Source organism: Monopterus albus, unplaced genomic scaffold (genome assembly GCF_001952655.1).
Source record: "Monopterus albus unplaced genomic scaffold, M_albus_1.0 scaffold72.1, whole genome shotgun sequence".
NCBI lineage: Eukaryota > Metazoa > Chordata > Actinopteri > Synbranchiformes > Synbranchidae > Monopterus > Monopterus albus.
The window spans coordinates 327,891-346,857 of NW_018127952.1; the positions used below are offsets into that span (position 1 = coordinate 327,891).

At 40.1% G+C, this 18,967-nt stretch overlaps 2 protein-coding genes across 3 annotated transcripts in view; one reads left to right on the forward strand and one right to left on the reverse strand.

Moving 5' to 3' along the window:
• lysmd2 (LysM, putative peptidoglycan-binding, domain containing 2) overlaps nt 1–3,341 on the forward strand; it is a 5,283-nt gene extending 1,942 nt beyond the window's left edge. The window contains exon 3 of the mRNA XM_020605777.1: nt 2,667–3,341. Coding sequence (XP_020461433.1) covers nt 2,667–2,712 — 46 coding nt within the window. The 3' untranslated portion in view covers nt 2,713–3,341. The remainder of the gene's footprint in view (nt 1–2,666) is intronic.
• Nucleotides 3,342–3,464: 123 nt separating this feature from the next.
• Nucleotides 3,465–17,223, reverse strand: scg3 (secretogranin III). Of its 2 annotated transcripts, none has more exons than XM_020605776.1 (12): nt 16,782–17,223; nt 15,654–15,706; nt 15,446–15,488; nt 15,037–15,252; nt 13,715–13,857; nt 13,203–13,361; nt 12,886–13,114; nt 12,404–12,520; nt 9,523–9,606; nt 9,161–9,271; nt 8,089–8,178; nt 3,465–4,273 (listed from the first exon to the last, which is right to left on the reverse strand). In XM_020605776.1, the coding sequence occupies exons 1-12, from the start codon at nt 16,882–16,884 to the stop codon at nt 4,155–4,157; spliced, it is 1,467 nt and encodes a 488-aa protein (XP_020461432.1). In that variant the 5' UTR covers nt 16,885–17,223; the 3' UTR covers nt 3,465–4,154. The 2 variants fall into 2 exon arrangements, with proteins under 2 accessions (XP_020461432.1, XP_020461431.1); XM_020605775.1 differs by having other exon boundaries at nt 15,025–15,252; nt 16,782–17,222.
• Between the last annotated feature and the right edge of the window lie 1,744 nt (nt 17,224–18,967).

An 18,967-nucleotide genomic window follows, 5' to 3' on the forward strand; every position in this document is an offset into this window, starting at 1 on the left:
ACAGAAGGTTGATTGTAGATAGGAGTCAGGGTTTTACCAGTAGGATGTGCTGGTCAGATGCCATGTTATGCAACAGGTAATTAGCAGGAGATTTGACTTGCTGAATCAGGCCATGTCTTCCTGACACCATTTGTTGAGGCAGAGAATGCTTTCATGTTTGCTCACTACTGAGGAAGTCACTGATACCTGGCATTCACCCATTCATAGAGAAACTGGGGTTATTGTTAGTCAGGACTGAGTCACAATGCAGCGGTCATGTAGCAGACACATGTTCTGCTTTTCCATTTCAGGTTCTCTAAAAATATTTGGCTCATATTATGTTTTCAGAATGGATACTGGCCTTCTTGTAGGAGCTGTTATGTTAATTTCCTTCCTGGTGGCCCTGGAGTAACATTATCTGACTGTTTTGGCAGCTCCACTGAGCATCAGCTGTCCATTATATCTAATTTCTATTTTCACAGGTGGAGCGAAGCCATATTTAGAATAAGGAGGGCCTTTCATGTCACATTAGATAAGCCACAGAATAATACATTTAGGATTTTCACTGTATAGTGTAGTATTACAGTCTAGTATGCAACTATTTTCACATGAAAGAGTGAGGGGAAATTGTTTAGGCAGTAACTATCATGTGATAAACACATCCATGTTTGAAATACTGCTGAGTAATGTGAATGTTATCTGTCACTATATCAAGACAGTATTAACTATTTTATTGCTGTGCAACCACCGACTGCATGTTTTATTAATTTTGTCGGATGTGGCTATAACTCTAAACCTGCGTTTTGTATGAGACGTGCGTGATTGTGCAAGACAAAGTTTTTAATTTCTCTTTAAATGTTTACCTACCAGCTGAGGTTTGTGCTGAGCCCCGTCTCTGACTGCAGCCACATCTAAGGCTGGCTCAGGGAGCTGCAGTTTGCTCAGACAAACAGAGGCTCACTCCTTTGTTTCCATACAGTTCCAGAGCAAACACAGACCACATGCTTGTTTGGCTTCCTCTCTAGGATGAAGTGAGCCACAAACCATTTACACTTAACTGGAGGGAATATAGTTGACTGGTGTAGTGATTTGTTTTAGGCACTCCTATATATTTTTAGTTTGATATCAGAAACTATTATTCAGATTTATTTAGTTCAAATTTATGTGTCAACAAGTTTATACTGTAGTAAGGTGGAGCACAGCAATTAAAATGTTAAGTTGTTAAATAACTACACTGAAAAAGTGTAATTGAGGATAAATACCCATCTATCCATTATCTATAACAGTTATCCTGATGAGGGTCATGGGCCAATCTCAGCTGACATTGGGTGAGAAGCGGGGTACACCCTGTACAGATAGAGGATAACAGTTTATACAAAATCATTTTGATAAAATTCAATATAGAAAAACTTTGAGAGCTTCATTTCATCAAGCAGGCCATTTCAAAGCCTGGAGGCCCTTGAAACAAACACTGCTTGACACATCAAAGACCTGCTAACCCACATCACCGTCTAAGGATAAGGATCTCAGAGCCCTGCTGGCTTTGTATTCTTCAAGGAGATCAGACCTGTATTTTGGCCCCATGCCTCTGAGCGCTTTACAAACTAGCAGAAACACTTTAACATCAATTCTATAGGTAACTGTTAGTCAGTGTAAGGATTTTATCAAAGGTCTGGCAGCATCGCTCTGAATGAAGCTGTCTAACAGTCTTTTTGAGAAGACCACACAAAAGATCGTTACAATTGTCCAGGCTGCTGGAGATGCAAGTTTCTCTAAAACCTTGTCTGGACCTGAGACCCTTGAGTCTTGCTGTTGGTTTGAGATGATAAAAAAACTGATTTAGTTATGGCCTTGAGGTGACTGGTGAAGCTCAGGTCTGACTCATTATGACACTCTAACTTGAGTTTTTTCCTTTATAGCTCTAGAATCAAACTGATCAATAACTTCTAACCTTGTTGTCAAAGCCTAAGGGACCACAGTCACTTAGTGACAGAGCTAAGTAAATTTTAGCGTTGTCTGTGTAAATGTGAAAGGCAGCGTTATTGTCATGTATGATCTGACCCAGAGGGAGCATGTACAGGTTGAACAGCAGTGGTCCAAGAATCGAACCCTGACAAGGCAGAATTTGCTTACAGGTAGTTATAAACAGCTGTGTGATGTGGGTTTGAAAAGTTGGCCCACTACCGCATCCCTAGAAGAAATCAGTAACTTTGGCATCTATAGGAACAGTTTGATTTTTCCATGAATGGCCTGTTGAGGCCCAGCATGCACTGAGCTGATAAGTTCTTCCATATTTCATCCTTTTAATTAACAGTAGTTCACTTCAGTTTTATTGTCCCTGTAGCTCAGTGAATAGTTTGATCATGTACAATAGCCTCTGTGGCAGTCTGCGGCTCTCAAGTAGCTTGTTTCTAAAATATTGGCAAGTTAAAAAAGTAAACACTAAACTTTATGATGGGACCCATGACATTGGTGTTTCGTACTGAGAGGCCCTCATCTGACCAAATGAGCCCTTGGCTGTGTCTGCGTAGCCTTATCCATTATTCACACACTCACCTAGACACCGTTGAGACAAGCTAAACAAATAGAGAAAGAGAGGAAATGAGTTAGTGTTTGTGCAGTCATATTAAAACCTTGTCTCCACTTCAAATTAAAGTCTATATATCTTTTTTTTTTTTTTTTTGCAGGAGCAATGATGACAACTACCCCACAACATCATACCAGCAGATATAAAGGAGCAGTCTGTTTCACCTGAAGCCCTGCCTCGTGCAAACACTACCAAGACTTCATTGCTTTTCTTTCTCTCTACCTTTTTGCTTTTACCAAACCACAGTGAACAAATGTGTCATGTCTGCCTTTTATTTATTGATATGCAATCATTGTTCTTGTTTTTGTATTAGCACAGAGGAGCATCTGATATAAATAGCATCGGAGCACGTGTCTATCCACACATCATATGCTTCTGAAGCTACTGTACAGAACCCACCTGCTGCATATGTTCACATATACACACAAAGTGCTAAGCAGAGGCAGAAGGATTACCTGGTTATACTTGCTAACCGCTTTTGACATTCTAAACCACTTTCTAGAATAGTATCATTGTAAAGTATCTTCAGACCTTCCTAGTCAGTGTTTACCTTGAGTTGAGCACACCCTGACAGAAGTGGTGGATGGACTCATACCTTTGAACACATTCAATTTGCCCCATAGGAGCTTTTTTATTTTGGAACAAAAGGGGCTGCTCTATTTTTTGAAGTGTGAATGCATTATTTATGTGTGTGGAGAACTGTCTGTAAATGCTGTTTTATTGTGCTTTTAAATTCTGTTTGGTTTTATTTGGGAAGAATAAATATGTAATTAAACCCGAAGTGGAGATCTGAAATGTTTCATGACACTGAAGACTCCTGTGAGTATGTGGGGGCCAGGTAATGGTGATCCCCCCCCCAGGGCTGCTTCATTATCACAGTTAAGTACACCAGTAAAGAAAAGGCAAAGTTTTAATTGCTTTTACATTTTAGGAAAGAAATCACAAATATTTACATTTAAAAACACTTCATCTTGTGTCTCTACAGAGATGGAAAAGGTTGAACTCTGAGACATGCAGAGTTGATTACAGATATCACCCCCTAGTGGGCCTCAAAATAACTAAACGAGAGCAGAGGAGTACAGAGAGCACTGACATGATACACGTAAGTATATTTTTGGTAAATAAAAATCAAGAATACATTAAGCTCTTACACATTTGGTGGGGAAAAAATGAAGCTAATAGGCTAAGACAGGTTACACACAATGGGTATTTTGTAGGAAAAAAGTATTGGAAACGGTTGTTTTTGTCAAAGCTACAGCATCATACTCCCATAACATTCATTTCCCATAGGAGTCAGGTTGGAGTAAATGTGAGCTGGATGTGTGAATTTATTACATAAAATAATTAAAAGCTGTAGGGGAATAATTTGTATTGTTAAGGGTATTATTAAATCCCTTTTCTTGATATATTTTAGGAATGTCTGGGAGGATAAGCAAGTTCCTCTAAGTAGGTAGTCTTGAATACACAGCATATAGTTCACCATGCCATGGGAAATAATTGTAAGTGATCAGAGCTATGTTGGAGAATTCAGTGTCAAATTCAGTCCTGTGTTTTAGGCCAGAGCTGGGTTGCGGGATGGATGATAAGGTTACAGGCTGCTGTAGATCCTCTTGATAGTGTCGCCTTCATCCTTGGCCATGATGCCCTTCTCAATGTAGGCATCAACTTGCTGGTCCATGAAGTCCTTCAGCTTGGACAGGTCGTAATCTGAAAAATCAGGCACACCAAATGAAGGATTTATAATGTGATTCTTGGTAGGATAGATCAGACATTGAACTGTCTTCTTAATACTACACACCCAAACAAGCTATAATCTGGCATGGTAGTTCATTATCAAGTAGGATTAAGGTCAGTGTTAGCATGTTTGTCTGAGGCAAAGAAGATACCACATATAAGCAGGAAAGAAAAAGGCCTGAAGATCACAGAGCAAAGCTTTATTGCCAAGGCACTTAACTTTTTACATTTAAATTATTCCTGGTATTCAATTCAAAGTAATTAGTTTTCAGGTATTAATTTTTGTAGAATGATTTGTATTTACCTTGCTATAGACAATTGACTGACAGTGACAGTAACACAGCACCATAAGGCTGCACAGGATGTAGCTATATTTAGACATGGACTCAACTTAAATCTGTATTATCAATATCAGTCCCAAATGAGATTTGTTGAGCAGGCAAAGAGCGTCACTTCTCCCTGCTCTAACTGACACTGAGTAAGGGAGGAACAGAAGGATAGAGGGCAGCCAAGAAGTTACACAAAACCTGCTGCACCTTTCTAATTATATTTTCTAGCAGCAGCAAACTGTTCATTGCTTCAGGATACAGTTGTTTTGCAAATGAAACACATGGCGGGTGTGAGGGATTAATGTGATTAGAGGAAGCAAAGCTTCTCTCAATTTTCACTGTCACGAGCCAAGAGCCAAAACCAGGATGTTGTCTCTTCTCCATCTGTTCATGTGTACTACACACACACACTCACAGACTTTGCTGAGAGTGTCCTAGTGGGTGCTAAACAATAAATGGCCCGTTGTCTATTCTGTTTCTATGACACGGCTTTTTTTTGGTTGAAAAGGCTTTTGTTCTCCTTCTCTCTATTTTTTCTCTGAAGAGAGTAATCAGGATAAACAGGTTCAAGGTGTGTTACTGGTGGTGTATCATTTTAGTTATACTACAGGAAAACTGGGTGATTTTGGGGTCACATTTTGACTCTTTGTGTGTGTTCGGTTGGCACTTGCCTGTTCTCACAACATTATCTGTTTGCCTCCTCTGCCCACATCATGGACAGGCAGGGGGGGAGGCCCCTGTTCTCCCAGGCAACCACTCCACACACTAGAATGCTAATGAAGTGTCTTATATAGAGCCACACAAAACTTCGCTGCTGCTCATTGTCAGGCTTTTTTATGCTGGTTTTAAGATGCACACAAGAATCTGGGTCAAACTGCCTTTGAATTGTTTTTCTGACTCACTTGAAGCTGATTCACCTATTGATTGCAGCTGATTAGACCAGGTCAGTGAACACGAACAGTAAAGATGAACCTCACTAAGATAGAACTGTTGTTTTGTTGTTGTTTTTTTCTCAAAGAGATGTCTTACTGTGATGATCACCAGTGTGCAGATGGCCTGAATAGTGAGAACTTATTAACATTTCATTCTCCTCTACTTAATGAAGCACCACTGGGCTTTGATTTTACACTGTGGAGAACAGCAGGCTTCTCCACTTAGATGAGTGGGTGTGAATCTACCACAGTTTTCACAGCTCTGGAGACTTGCACCATTTTTGAGTTATATACTGATTCTTTATACATGCTAAGGATTACACTATGGAAATCATACATAAACACAATCTCTAGCCCTTTCATGCAGAGTGGTCACTACGGTGGACAGCTATTTAAAAGCTGTATTCTTGTATGTGCATGGGTTCTGATTGTGTAGTTGCATATCACCCACTACAGTGGACACTAGTGTGTCATCCCATACTCCATCCGCCATTGTTAGTTGCAAAAATAACTTTTCAAAACCAAGATAGCTGATGGAAAGCCAGAAAGGCTGAGCAGCTTAGGAATACCTTGCCAGTCCTTCTATAGAAAGACTGCTTTGGAGGTAAAAAATATTATGGTAACATCAAGTAACACCTAAAGAAACATATTGTTGTTACATTTTACAAGTATTGATTTTATCTTGGGAAATTATGAGTTATTGTTTGTCTACTAAATGGGAAAAATGTATGTAAAAAAAAGTTCAGTTTTTTAAAACCACAGGGAAAAAATCCTGGATGTCACTTTTATAATTCATGAATGAAAGGGCTAGACATAAACAGGCATTGAGAACAAAGATGTTGTGGCCTTTTCATGGCTTTTCATGTTAGATGTGATAAAGGTGCTGATTAAAGATGAGGTCCAGTGTTTATATCTCCCTTTCAAATGCTCTCACATGAAAATATGCTCAGTTGCACAAACACAAACATGGCAAAAATGTTGAGGAACAGGTATGAGGGAATAAATGAACAGACCTTTGTCTCTAAACAAGGCAGCTATATCACCAGTAATTAGTATCAAGAATGGTCCATATTTATGAGATTAGAAGTGAAGCATCTATCCTGGTATCCTACAGTGATTTTAATTACAAATCGAGGTTAGCAAAAAGAAGGCTTCAGATTTTCTGTCTTTTACTGTGTCACCTTAGATCTGCCTGTGACCCAGCACAATTTTGTGGTGAGACGGCGGTTTGCAAATGAGGAGGTTTTTTATTCCTGCTTTTAAAACTCAGCATGGATTGGAGAGGAGAGAGGACTCTGGAGTGACTAGTTAAAATGGATATGGTAGTGCATCCACACATTTTTTATACTGCTTAGTCCCAAACAGGGTCACGGGAGGCTGGAGCCAATCCCAGCCAGCTGTGGGCGAGAGACACCCTGGACAGGTTGCCAGTCCATCACAGGGCTAACATGCAGACTAACAACCACTCACATGGGCAATTTAGAGATGCCAATCAACCTATGCTGCATGTCTTTGGACAGTGGGAAGAAGCCACAGCACCCAGAGAGAACCCACGCAAGCACAGGGCAAACATGCAAACTCCGCACAGAAAAGCCGCGGGTCGGCTGGGGCTCAAACCCAGAACCGTCTCACTGTGAGGCAACAGTGATAACCACTGCGCCACCATGCTGCCCTGCATCCACACTTAATATAATTATTGTTTTCTAATAAGGGGGTCTCACCATCTTTGCCTTCTTTTTTGTTGTGCTTCTTCAGCCACTCAATGTTCTTCCTGATGGCTTCCAGATATGTTTCTGATCTTCCAGGCTGATCTGAAGTTAAGAGGAGAAGATGAAGGAAAGGAGATGTGAAAATTGCCCTTTTTGTCCCAGCAGCTATCATATATTTACAACAGAAAAATCTCCTGAAGCAAGACTTTTTGAACATTTCAGTACTAATGGGAACACGCTGGCAGCCAGGACTGTACTTTCAAATTAAACAAGTAGCACAAGACATGTTTTTTTCTGACCCTGGTCCAAAAAAGACCAACTTATTGTGAGAAATGGTTGATGCAATACTTGCATGATATCAGAATCAGCCTTATTGGCCAGGTATGTTGGACACACGAGGAATTTGACTCTGGTACATTGGGTCTCAGTGTGTATGTACAATGTTCTTCCATAAAGCAATGAGTAGACAAGTAAGCAATATAAGGCTGAGAGAGCAAAATAAGTATGTAAGAAACGAATGTGCATTTGGAAAATTAAAATAAGGTACATACATATATATATATATATATATATATATACATAGACAGTTTAGATCCATGTGCTACCAAGGCAGCCATACGCCATGTCATGACTGTGCTTAGCTTATCAATTAGTTTCATTTTTATATTGGTTTTTATTTGACATATTTACATAAAAAAAAACAGTGGCTCAAACCCAGAACCGTCTCACTGTGAGGCAACAGTGATAACCACTGCGCCACCATGCTGCCCTGCATCCACACTTAATATAATTATTGTTTTCTAATAAGGGGGTCTCACCATCTTTGCCTTCTTTTTTGTTGTGCTTCTTCAGCCACTCAATGTTCTTCCTGATGGCTTCCAGATATGTTTCTGATCTTCCAGGCTGATCTGAAGTTAAGAGGAGAAGATGAAGGAAAGGAGATGTGAAAATTGCCCTTTTTGTCCCAGCAGCTATCATATATTTACAACAGAAAAATCTCCTGAAGCAAGACTTTTTGAACATTTCAGTACTAATGGGAACACGCTGGCAGCCAGGACTGTACTTTCAAATTAAACAAGTAGCACAAGACATGTTTTTTTCTGACCCTGGTCCAAAAAAGACCAACTTATTGTGAGAAATGGTTGATGCAATACTTGCATGATATCAGAATCAGCCTTATTGGCCAGGTATGTTGGACACACGAGGAATTTGACTCTGGTACATTGGGTCTCAGTGTGTATGTACAATGTTCTTCCATAAAGCAATGAGTAGACAAGTAAGCAATATAAGGCTGAGAGAGCAAAATAAGTATGTAAGAAACGAATGTGCATTTGGAAAATTAAAATAAGGTACATATATATATATATATATGCATAGACAGTTTAGATCCATGTGCTACCAAGGCAGCCATACGCCATGTCATGACTGTGCTTAGCTTATAAATTAGTTTCATTTTGCTTTTTTCTTATATGCACATTTGTGTCTGTGTGTGTGTGTGTGGATTAGACTGAGTACAGTTTAGTGTACAAGGACATAAAATAATGGCAGCTGTGACAAGCTCCCCATGTGAGTGTTATTGGACTGGCCTAGTTCAGGGACAAGCAAGGGCTTATCTATGACTGGCTTGGACTGTCACAGTGTTGTCTAGTTCACGTCAGCCCTGCTGAGGGATAACAAAAGGTCTGAAATAGCCCTGGCCCCATTGCATTCAAATAAAGAAGTGGAGAAGATGTTTTGCTTCATTTCACTGAAACAATAATGAAAAAAACAAACAGAGAGTCATGCAAAAGGCAGAAATGGGCAAAACTATATGAAATTATTATAGCAAATGATTGAATTGCTAAACAAAAAGCTATTTATGTTTCATCTGTTTATCGGGAGTGGACGGACTAGTCTCAGTCGATGGCTGCTCCTCCTTGGTAGAGTCTTTCAGGTTCTCATACTCCTTCTGCATCTTGGCTGCGTCGGCCTTGGTGTTGTCATCCTCATCCAAGTTTTTCCCTGCAGCAAAGAAACAATACATGCTGCATTAAAAAACTGCTCTCTTGCTGGTTGAGATACTTATAAAGTGTAACATTTTGAGAAATATGCTTGTTTGCTATCTAGCAGACACTAATTAATACATTATATGTACTTTGTTTAACCTGTACAAAAACTAAAGTGTAAAAATGTATCTGAGGGTAGCATTGACTGAAAAATTTCTCAAAATGTTATGTGTGACAGGCTTGGAAGACAACTTGAGGCTGGGTTACCATTGGGTCCAGTGAAGTCAGGAGGCCTGAATGATTTGCCCAGTTTGTTCTTGGTCTGCATGGCGATCATAGCATCCAGATTTTCTGCACGTGTGTGAAACAGGCAAAACATTTACTTTAGATTTCAGCAGCCCTGTGTCGTCAGTTTACTTTACTGTACATACAGGAAATGAAAAGATCTTAATCTCTTAATCATTAAAAAGCATTTCAGTGTTTTTTCACACTGTCATTTTCAATAATTGACTCATGCATTGTAAAATCAATGACACAGCCCTGTATTTTTCCACCTTAGATTTGTGACTATCTAACCCCATGATTTGTAGCATTGCCCCTTGAATAGCACAAACAAGAAGATTAGAAAATATTAAAGAGCCCAAATCAGTCAGAGAATGACACCGACAAGGACTAGAGTTAGTTGACAACTAGTCCTCCCTGGATTAATAATGGGTGAATCATTATGTCCAAAAGCAGAGAAAGCACATCCCAGATCAAGTCTTCCTTTGTATGCAGTAACATTTAATTTAAGTCCCCCTACTTAGAATTTAGAAGCAACTATTTAAACATAATATAGATATAATATAAACATTATATTCAGCTATACAGACATCTTGAAGTGTTTATAATGTATAGTATTGTCAGCAATTCTTCCTATGAGGATATATTTAATTCACTATGTTATCATTCATTGTCTGTTATAGTTTATATTTTATTATAAACCACGTATTAAATGTTTGACTAATGCTTACAAATGAAAAATAGGTGGCCTTAAAGTAAAGCAATACCCAAGCGCCTAAAAGGCACTGAGTTAAAAGCATGTATTTTGGAAGTTTGACATGTTAGTCATTTTCTTTATGCATGAAAGGAAAAAGCACATCTCTGTACAAAGTGGAAAACTGAAGATGAGAAAATATCACTACAAGTTAGAGCAGAGGAGCAATATTTTTTGAATTGGGTCCTGATCTAATCAGGAGTTTTACATAGTCCCATATTATATAGCTAGATATAAGGACATGTGGAAACCACAGATGTAAAAGAAAGGCCTGACTTCAGCACTGTCAGTGAGCATGAAGAAGACTTATAATTTCCCTTCTTATCCCTGCTCACTACAGCCTCGTTTCATTACTTGTTATCTAAACAGGTCACTTTGCCTTGCCCTTTTTCTGTGCATTCAAGCTGCCTCCTCCCACCTGTAGCACAGTGGAAGCATATTATTTCATCCTCCCTCTCTGCTCTGCCCACACTCACAGATACACACCATCTTTCTTCCTCCCCCGGTTTCTTCCTCTACATGCTTCTCCCTATCTTGAGCCATCATCCTCAGACAGATTAGTGCTGATGGACAACTGTGTGCATTCAGCCGGGTACCTGGGTGAGTCATCAGAGTGCCACGGTCTTTTGGGGATAGAGGTGGGGAGAGGGGCACTAAAATGTTGCTAGGTGATGGCAGAGGTTCATCCTGCTAGCTCCTCTTAGCCCACAGTATGGCACATAAAGCCAAAAGGGTTGCCTAGGAAACTCACATCTCATTTTATGCCTGTCTTGCAGAGAGTAACATCAGCAGTAGTCATTTGCTCCGTGGTAAGAGAGAGCAATGGCCAACTGCTGCTAGGGCTTGTCTTAAGAAGTATTGATTAAACCTTCTACAGCCTTGATAGTTGAGCCTTAGTTATAATACTTGATTGTGGTTCTTACAGAGGGATACACATATCTGTGTTAAGACTAGTGTTTGGATAATTTGTTAAAATTTATTAGTTAACAGATAGAAAATAATAAGTTTTCATTTCAGTCAACATGCCAAGCAGTGTTTGTTTTAAGATTGTCAAATTAGAAGATGCTTCTGTCTGTTTTACTGTATGTCACAGTAAAGTGAAAACAATTTTAATGTAGCACTTTAAGATATGAAAACAAGTGATAAGCACTTTTCTCAATTTCAACATTAAATGATTCAACAATTAATAAAAAAAATTGACGTTAATCAGTAATGACAATAATGATAGCCATAATCAACAAGCTGATTTAAAAGCACAACTAAATCCCCTGCCATCTATGAAAGATGATACCATTTCTATTTTTTCTGTCTGTGATTGAATGTCATTTGAAGAGAGGCAGAGTGATGCCAGCTGTGAGGTTTCCTGAGGCTCACAGACAGATGGCAACTTTCCCTTACAGGTGGCCGACCTCTCCACTGGTTAGGGATGTGATGGCCAGTCACAAAAACAAGACTGGTTGTACAGAATGTCCCTGACACTATTCTGTTTGTGTTTGTGCAGGCTACATGCTCCACCGCACCGGCTGATTGGGAAAAATAGTTCAGCTGAATACACATGGAACACAAGGAAACAGCACATATAACACACAGACAAAGAAATGCACGCAAAGGACTGAACCTGAAATTTGAAATCTCTCATCCCCACACAGGTCATACAGATATAGGGCTATTCAACTTGGCCAAAATTAATATAACAACATTATTAATATGTACTAATATATAACATGATATAGCAGCAAAACAAATCACAAAAAATAAGTCTACTGTGTTTCATAGTAATGCATTCCATCAGCAAAACTCTTCACAAGTGTAATGCAAGAACCTCAGTATAATGATGATAAAATAACCTTGGGTCTTTTTATGGGACTTTTCCCTGGACCTTTCAACTCCACCAGGACCAGACGGTGCCATTGAAGGGTTCACAGAAAGCTAATAAACTGACATTTAACTAAGATTATTAAGTAAAACTGCTAAAACTGTACAATACTACTGAATTACATATACATGTTATTTATGCAGCGAGGTCTGCAAAGGTTGAGATTTTATGCCTCACCTTCTGGCAGAGAACGCCCCCAACTGTAAGAGAGTTGATGCCACTGTGTTATGTCTTACCCAGATAGGACACTCCTTCTTCAGGTGTGATGGTCCCATACTTCACCATCATCTTCACAAAGTCAATGAGCGTCTTCATGATGGTGATCAGTGTCTCTCGCTCCTGGGTGTCTTGCTCTGCAACAGCAAAACCAGAGGATGACAAACTCAAAACACACATCTAGCATCAGTAAGTTAGTAGTAATTTGTTGCCATAGTGTCAGTGCAACCACATGGTGTTTGACTGAGGGTTATGATGATGGGATTATGAATAATTACTTATATGTGTGTGTGTTTTATCCACACTCCCAAACAAACAAAGGCGGAAAAAATAAGCTTGGACTTATTCTTGAAAACAACATCACCGTGACAACAACAGCTCTCGGATCCCATTCTTGATCTGAATATCCACTATTTGTGGATGAAGGATGCTATGAAGCAATGATTTCCATGGCTATGATCTAAAATGTCACAGCACCGTCAGGGTGTGTTTATATTTTTACCTGAGTTGAGGCTTCTGAGCAGACGGTAGAAGTTTGGGAAGTACTGAAGGTCCTGGAGCCCGTCTTCAGGGCTCACCTCATTGCCCTGCTGAGTATCCTTGTCCCAGGTGTTGTCAGCTGTGTTGTCCCGCTCTTCTTCTGCATCCCTGTCCACCTCCTGCTCTATATCATCATCATTTTGCTCTTCGTCCTCTTCATCATAGTGCCACCTCGGTGGCTCCCACATGTCCTGGAAATGCCATATTTTTTTTTTGTTATCATTGTCATCCTTATTGTTATGCTTGCTACCACAGCCATCACTTCTTGATAAGTTTTACCGTGTTTACATCTGAACCCTGATCACCCTGCTCTTCCCTGGATTCTTTACTGTTGCGCTCGGCATCTTCAATCTCATTCTTCTTGGCATTTTTGGTGATGAGATCCTGGAGAGCCTCAGCTACCTGGTACTCCAGAGTATCTGCCTGGCTCTCTGTGATCTACAGAAAGACAAAGGGAAAAAGAGTGAGAACAAATGCGTATAATAATAAATGTAAGATATGTACTGACTATAAACCATCTATTTATCACTCTCACTGAGAGAACGGGAGTGATCTGAGCACTGCCAAACTACTTATTGACTGCCAAAAAAAGTAATTCACAACTGAGATAATGGAACAAAGCACAATTCACATATCTCTTCCACTTCCTGTGAAAAAAAACCAGGGAACCCAGAAAGAGAGAGAGAGAGTGGGAGAGAGAGAGAGAAAGGGAGAGCACTCCTACTGAGTAAATGTCATGCTGCATGCTGTGTCAAATCAAATGCCATATGAGAGTACAAGCTCAATCCTACCAGCCCCAGTTTGAGCAGTTTGGAGACAATCCTGTCAAACACCCCTCTGTCATCCTCCTCGTAGATCTTGTGTGCGATTTTCTGCACAATGTCTTCTGCTGTCAGCGGAGTGCCGTCGACCTGACGGAAGCTCTCCGAGTCGTCTGAGAGGAGATAGTGTATATGTTACAATTTGGAGTTTCTCAACATGTTTATTAGCGACATGCAGGTATAAAGAATGCATTTCTATGTCTTTTCTTATAAACGCTACGCTTCAATATTGTTTCAACTTTTCCCAGTTTCATGTGGGAGATTTGATGTATCCTTCTGTTTTACTTCTCTGTCCCTCTATTGCATGATAAAACTTTAGATCTAAAATAAAGTTTCCTTTTCATTAGGTGGAACACGATTCATCAGTAATAGATTTTTTTGGTTCTGACCTCTCCTCACGTTTAGCATTTCTGTATTAATGAGTAAGAACTGTGCAATTGTTACAGCTTGACTCTTACATAAGAGCCCCTGCTGTTTCCCAAGATCTACACACACAATAAAAATAAACTTTGCCAGAATACTTAGGCTTGTATTGGCAGGCAGGTGGGATCATCTGTGATCTACCTTACCTTCAAATACCCGACCTATTTCTGTCTAACACTAGGAAATAAGAAATCAAATCCACTCTGCTCTTGCCAAATTTAGATGTAGCATCACCTGATGAGCAGCTTGTCATTGCCAGCCTGACTGCACAAATCGATGAAGAGTAGCACTCAGCGCTTTGTGTCTGAGTCACCTCGCCTCACAGATGCTGATGACTGAAGTAGATATCAAATTACAAGCATATACAGTGAAATGTGTGCTGATCTGATGAAAAAGGTTGTATGACTGTATCTTTACTCAGAGGTCTGTCAAAGGCAAAATATTTCTTTTCATTTCTCAATATGAGATTGTCACGAGACAATGATGTTTGCGGTTGAAAATCCAAGCCACACATTAGAAGTAAGGAGAGACATGTAAAAGAAGAAGCTTTTGTGCTGCATCAGTGGTCTAGGATTTGCTTTCACACAGGGAGAAGATCAATTTTCTCTCCTGCGTGCTCGTGTTCTGTCTTTGACTCTTTCTGTCTGTCTCTGTTTAATGCCCTCACACACATACACACACACACACATACATCCTCCTGGTGGCTAGCCAGTGACAGACAGAAGCACGTGACATTAGCCCTTGGTCACACAAACAGAAGAACCCAATATGGTGGTCAGCAGCTAACCCACTGCACCTTTACCAACAATGCCAGGACAAGGACTGTTAACAAGTTGCATTTTAACAGGTGCGCATACCATGGTACTTGCCATAGCTCATCCCGTTCTTGGTGGAGTCATAGTCTTCAGCCAGACGTCGGCTCTTGGTGGAATCGGATTCATCAGGAACGTACTGCTCCTCCTTCTTGACCGGCACCTCAGTGTTGTCTTTTGATTTCTGGCCATCAGCCAATGTCCTGAGCACGGTCAAGTCATCAAGATCCTGAGCTGACTCTGTGTCCTCAGAGGCAGTGGGACGCTTGCTCTCTGAAATGCAGGGAGATGATCAAACCAGCGAAACACATAAGTGAAGATGATCTCCTCTTACATGAGTGTAGTTCTAAGATTTGTGATTTCTCAGTAGAGATGATACAGGTTTTACTGGAAATGCTGCAACATGAACCCACTCAGCAGGCAGAAATAAAGTCATTAATTGACTGGCAACAGGGGTTCCTCTTACCAGCTGACTGGACTGCAGTCTTCACGTTGTCTGCCTCAGCAATCTGGGGAAATGATGACATTAAACCAATTATTTCCATTTCAGGATAAGCTCTGATTAATATTGTTTTCTGGGACAGTACCTAGGTTGTTTGACAAATAATCATAAAACCAATTTGGCCAGATATTGGATGGAAAAATTTATTACAGGCCGTAGATAAGGAGCTCACCTGCTCTTGTAGCGGTCGTTCTTCAGTCAACTGTCTATTGTACACAGTTTTATCTGCAACAAAAATATGGATGTAATCACTATATTGGTGGTACAAAGCACGCTTTACTCTTGATACGCAAACCCAGATTTTGTAGGTTGTGAAGTGTAAATTGCACATGAATAAACAAGCTTTTTAAATAAATGTATGATATGATAATGTTTTATTAAAAGGTATCACAATGTATTAACTTTGATCTGTTGAGTTAGTTTTGTCTTATTTTAAAACCTTTTCAGCTCAGACTTGATGTTTCTGCTCTCACAAGCAGAGTACTGTGGTGTAGACAGTTTGATGTATTATAATATTAATAATAATACAGTGCATAACAGTACTGTACTATATAAAAGTAATCCTTTTGTTATCAAATCTATTGGTTATTTTTCGCTTTCAGCATAAACAAATACACAATACACAATGCATGCAGCATAAGCCAAATTACTATAATCACTTCTTTTTCGAAGGATTTAACACTGCAGTCTGTTCTGTATCCAGTCGTAGATTTCCAAACTCTCTCCACTGTTGCAGAAATCATTTCCCTCTTTCTGCCCTTGTAAAACTTTCTCTGTCATACCCAGGATTAGCCTCGTTGAATGTGTGAATGTCCACCGTCAAACTGTCTCCACCACTGTAGGCAGAGCTTTATCGGATTAGCAGCAAAAATAGACCACAAGCGGCTTGAACAGGCAACCAGGCTTGGTTTAAACACCCGCCAGCTGACTTAGAGCTGAACACCACTTTAGTGGAGTTCCTGAAACAGTTTTTACAAAACATCATAAAACACATGTAAAAATAAACACATTCCAATATTACCCCCCGAAGTTTCCATATCCTGTGGTTTAAACCCCTGCCGGAGTCTTATATTTTATTGTTTTAAATGATTAGATAATGAACCTTGTTGTAACTTTTAATTTTTGTGTACCATGCGTACTGAGTTGTATGACCTTCTTGCACTTAGTGGAGCTGCTAAAATAACCATTGTAAGTCACATATTGCCTCCATTAACAGTTTTCCCAACCATTCTCACAAATAAATGTTTATATGACTACTAGACTACTAGAATCGCAGGGTTAAAGGTGATGGCCAACTCACCATTCGTTGAGGCTGTCGGTGTGGGGAAGGCAGAGCTCTGGCTCACTACATCCAGGGCTAGAATTAGGAAAAGAACGAAAAGACCGACGTATTTTGATGCCATCCTGAAATAAGCTGTCTCGGAGTGTCCGGGAGGCAGATATCTCCCGACTCTCTTGCTGTCTGGGGTCTGGTTCCCTTTTCCAGATGAAAAGTGCTGAATGTGTGGACAGCTCCGCTCCAGCCGCCGCGCTGGTGCTGAAACTGCCGCGTAGGCTGCGCCCTGGGTACGCGCTCTGTCACACGAACCAGGTGGGGAGGGGTTGGCCAGATATCTGCTGTGTACAGGTGCTGGTGACGAGCCGCGGTGCTGAAACCAGGTCACCTCTATATAATTACAATCAGCTAAGCAGGGAGGCTCTTCTTGCCCCGTGTGAGATAAAACAGAACCTGCCAGAGCAGTAATAGAGCTTGTGAGTAACAGAGGGGAGGAGAAGGGGAAGGAGGAGGAGAACACTGCAAAAAGTGCCCATTTTACCAAGATTCATCAGCTGGCGAAAAGCTTTACAATCTTTTATTTTTTCATTGTTGATCAGGGGAAACAATATGAAACCAATCCTTTCTCCTGCTTATTTCACACACTTATTGCCAACAGATTTAAGAGTTCGTTCAGACTTTTTAAGTAGACCATAGGCCCACTAATGGAGTGAAATGGTGAACATATTCAGCCATTGCTCAGAATCCCATTTTGCTGAAAATTCGGGATAAAAACGCGTTGACTGTATTGGAAGTGAGCAAAGCAGAGTGAACATAATGTTAGGCTGAATGTTTTTTGCAGTGTTGGAACAGGAAATCCGCCCATTTTACGCGTCACACAACCTGCGTCATGGCTGTAGCGCTTCCACTGCCCAGCCAATAGCAACCATTATTAAAAAGGGCAAAGAATTAGACACATCACCAAAGGGAAGATCAATTTTATGGGTTTTATGAGCACTTTGCTGTCATAAGCTCAGTGTGACCGTAATTAGATGAGGACTCACGTTTGTTATGACACATGTTGCTGGGTTCAGTTTCCAGTAGCCTATTAATGTGCCATGTGAGACTCCTAGGGTTTTAATTTTATTAGACTTCAGCAAAAGCAGAGAGGACAGAACAATAATTAGCTTGATTAAAAAACTTCTCCCAGATGAAGATACTGCACAACGTGTAATAGCAACTGAAACGTGACTGTGGCTCCTTAAAATCTCCTGTTAAAATCGTTAGGTTAAAAAAAAAGATGTCATCATGCAAAAGCTTCTGCTCTACAGTACATTAACAGGTCATTTCATATCTCACAGGGTGACAGGAGGAGGTGCACTGTGGGATTAAAGTAAAGCAGTAAAGTGAAACAATCAGTTCACTTCAGTGCCTTTCTCTTTAGTAGGAGAATAAATGTGATTTAATGCTATTTACTGTCAGTTGTTTTTAACGCAAACCCTGTGTAGGAGTGAGGGTTTGTTAGCTTTCACCTTATTAAAATGTAGTACTATTGATGGCTGGCTGTGTGCCATTAGTGGTTTGTGCGTGTGGGCTCTTATGCTTCGGCTTGCTTTTAAGTTGAGTGTGTTCAACTGAATTCAGTACAGTATGATGATGCCAAGTTCTATTGTGTGATACAGTCCATTTTTACAACAGATGTACTGGTTTGTTTTAGTAGGAAAAACACACATGTTACAAATAACTTTGCACATGGCCACAATGCAGGTGCTCTAAGACTGTAGAATGAATTCTGCCCTATTAGTGCAGTGTAGGATGGGATGTTGGCTGCTTTCTTTGGGATGGCTGTTCGTCCTGTCCTCTGCCTTCCTCACAACAGGAGTACTGCCAAGAGAAGGCCTGTCAGATGCTCAGTCTAGCAAGAAAGCCAAAGCAGACCTCCAAGGAGTTTAATCGGTGATGATAAGAACCAGACAGAGCAGCAAAGGAAAGCTCTGTTGATATGCAGCTTTGCTAATTTAGTCAGTTTTATGAATTTATTTGAGTATATTTACTACCACTCTCTTCTATTTGATTGTTTTTCATGTCTCTCTCAGCTAGTACTAATGTACTAAAGTACTGACATCCTGTGTATAGTAGCTGTAATTACACCCACTCTTCTGTTATTTCCTCCTGAAACGTTTTTTATAAAATGCCAGCATGTATGTGCTTCACAGTAAAAAGAGTGTATC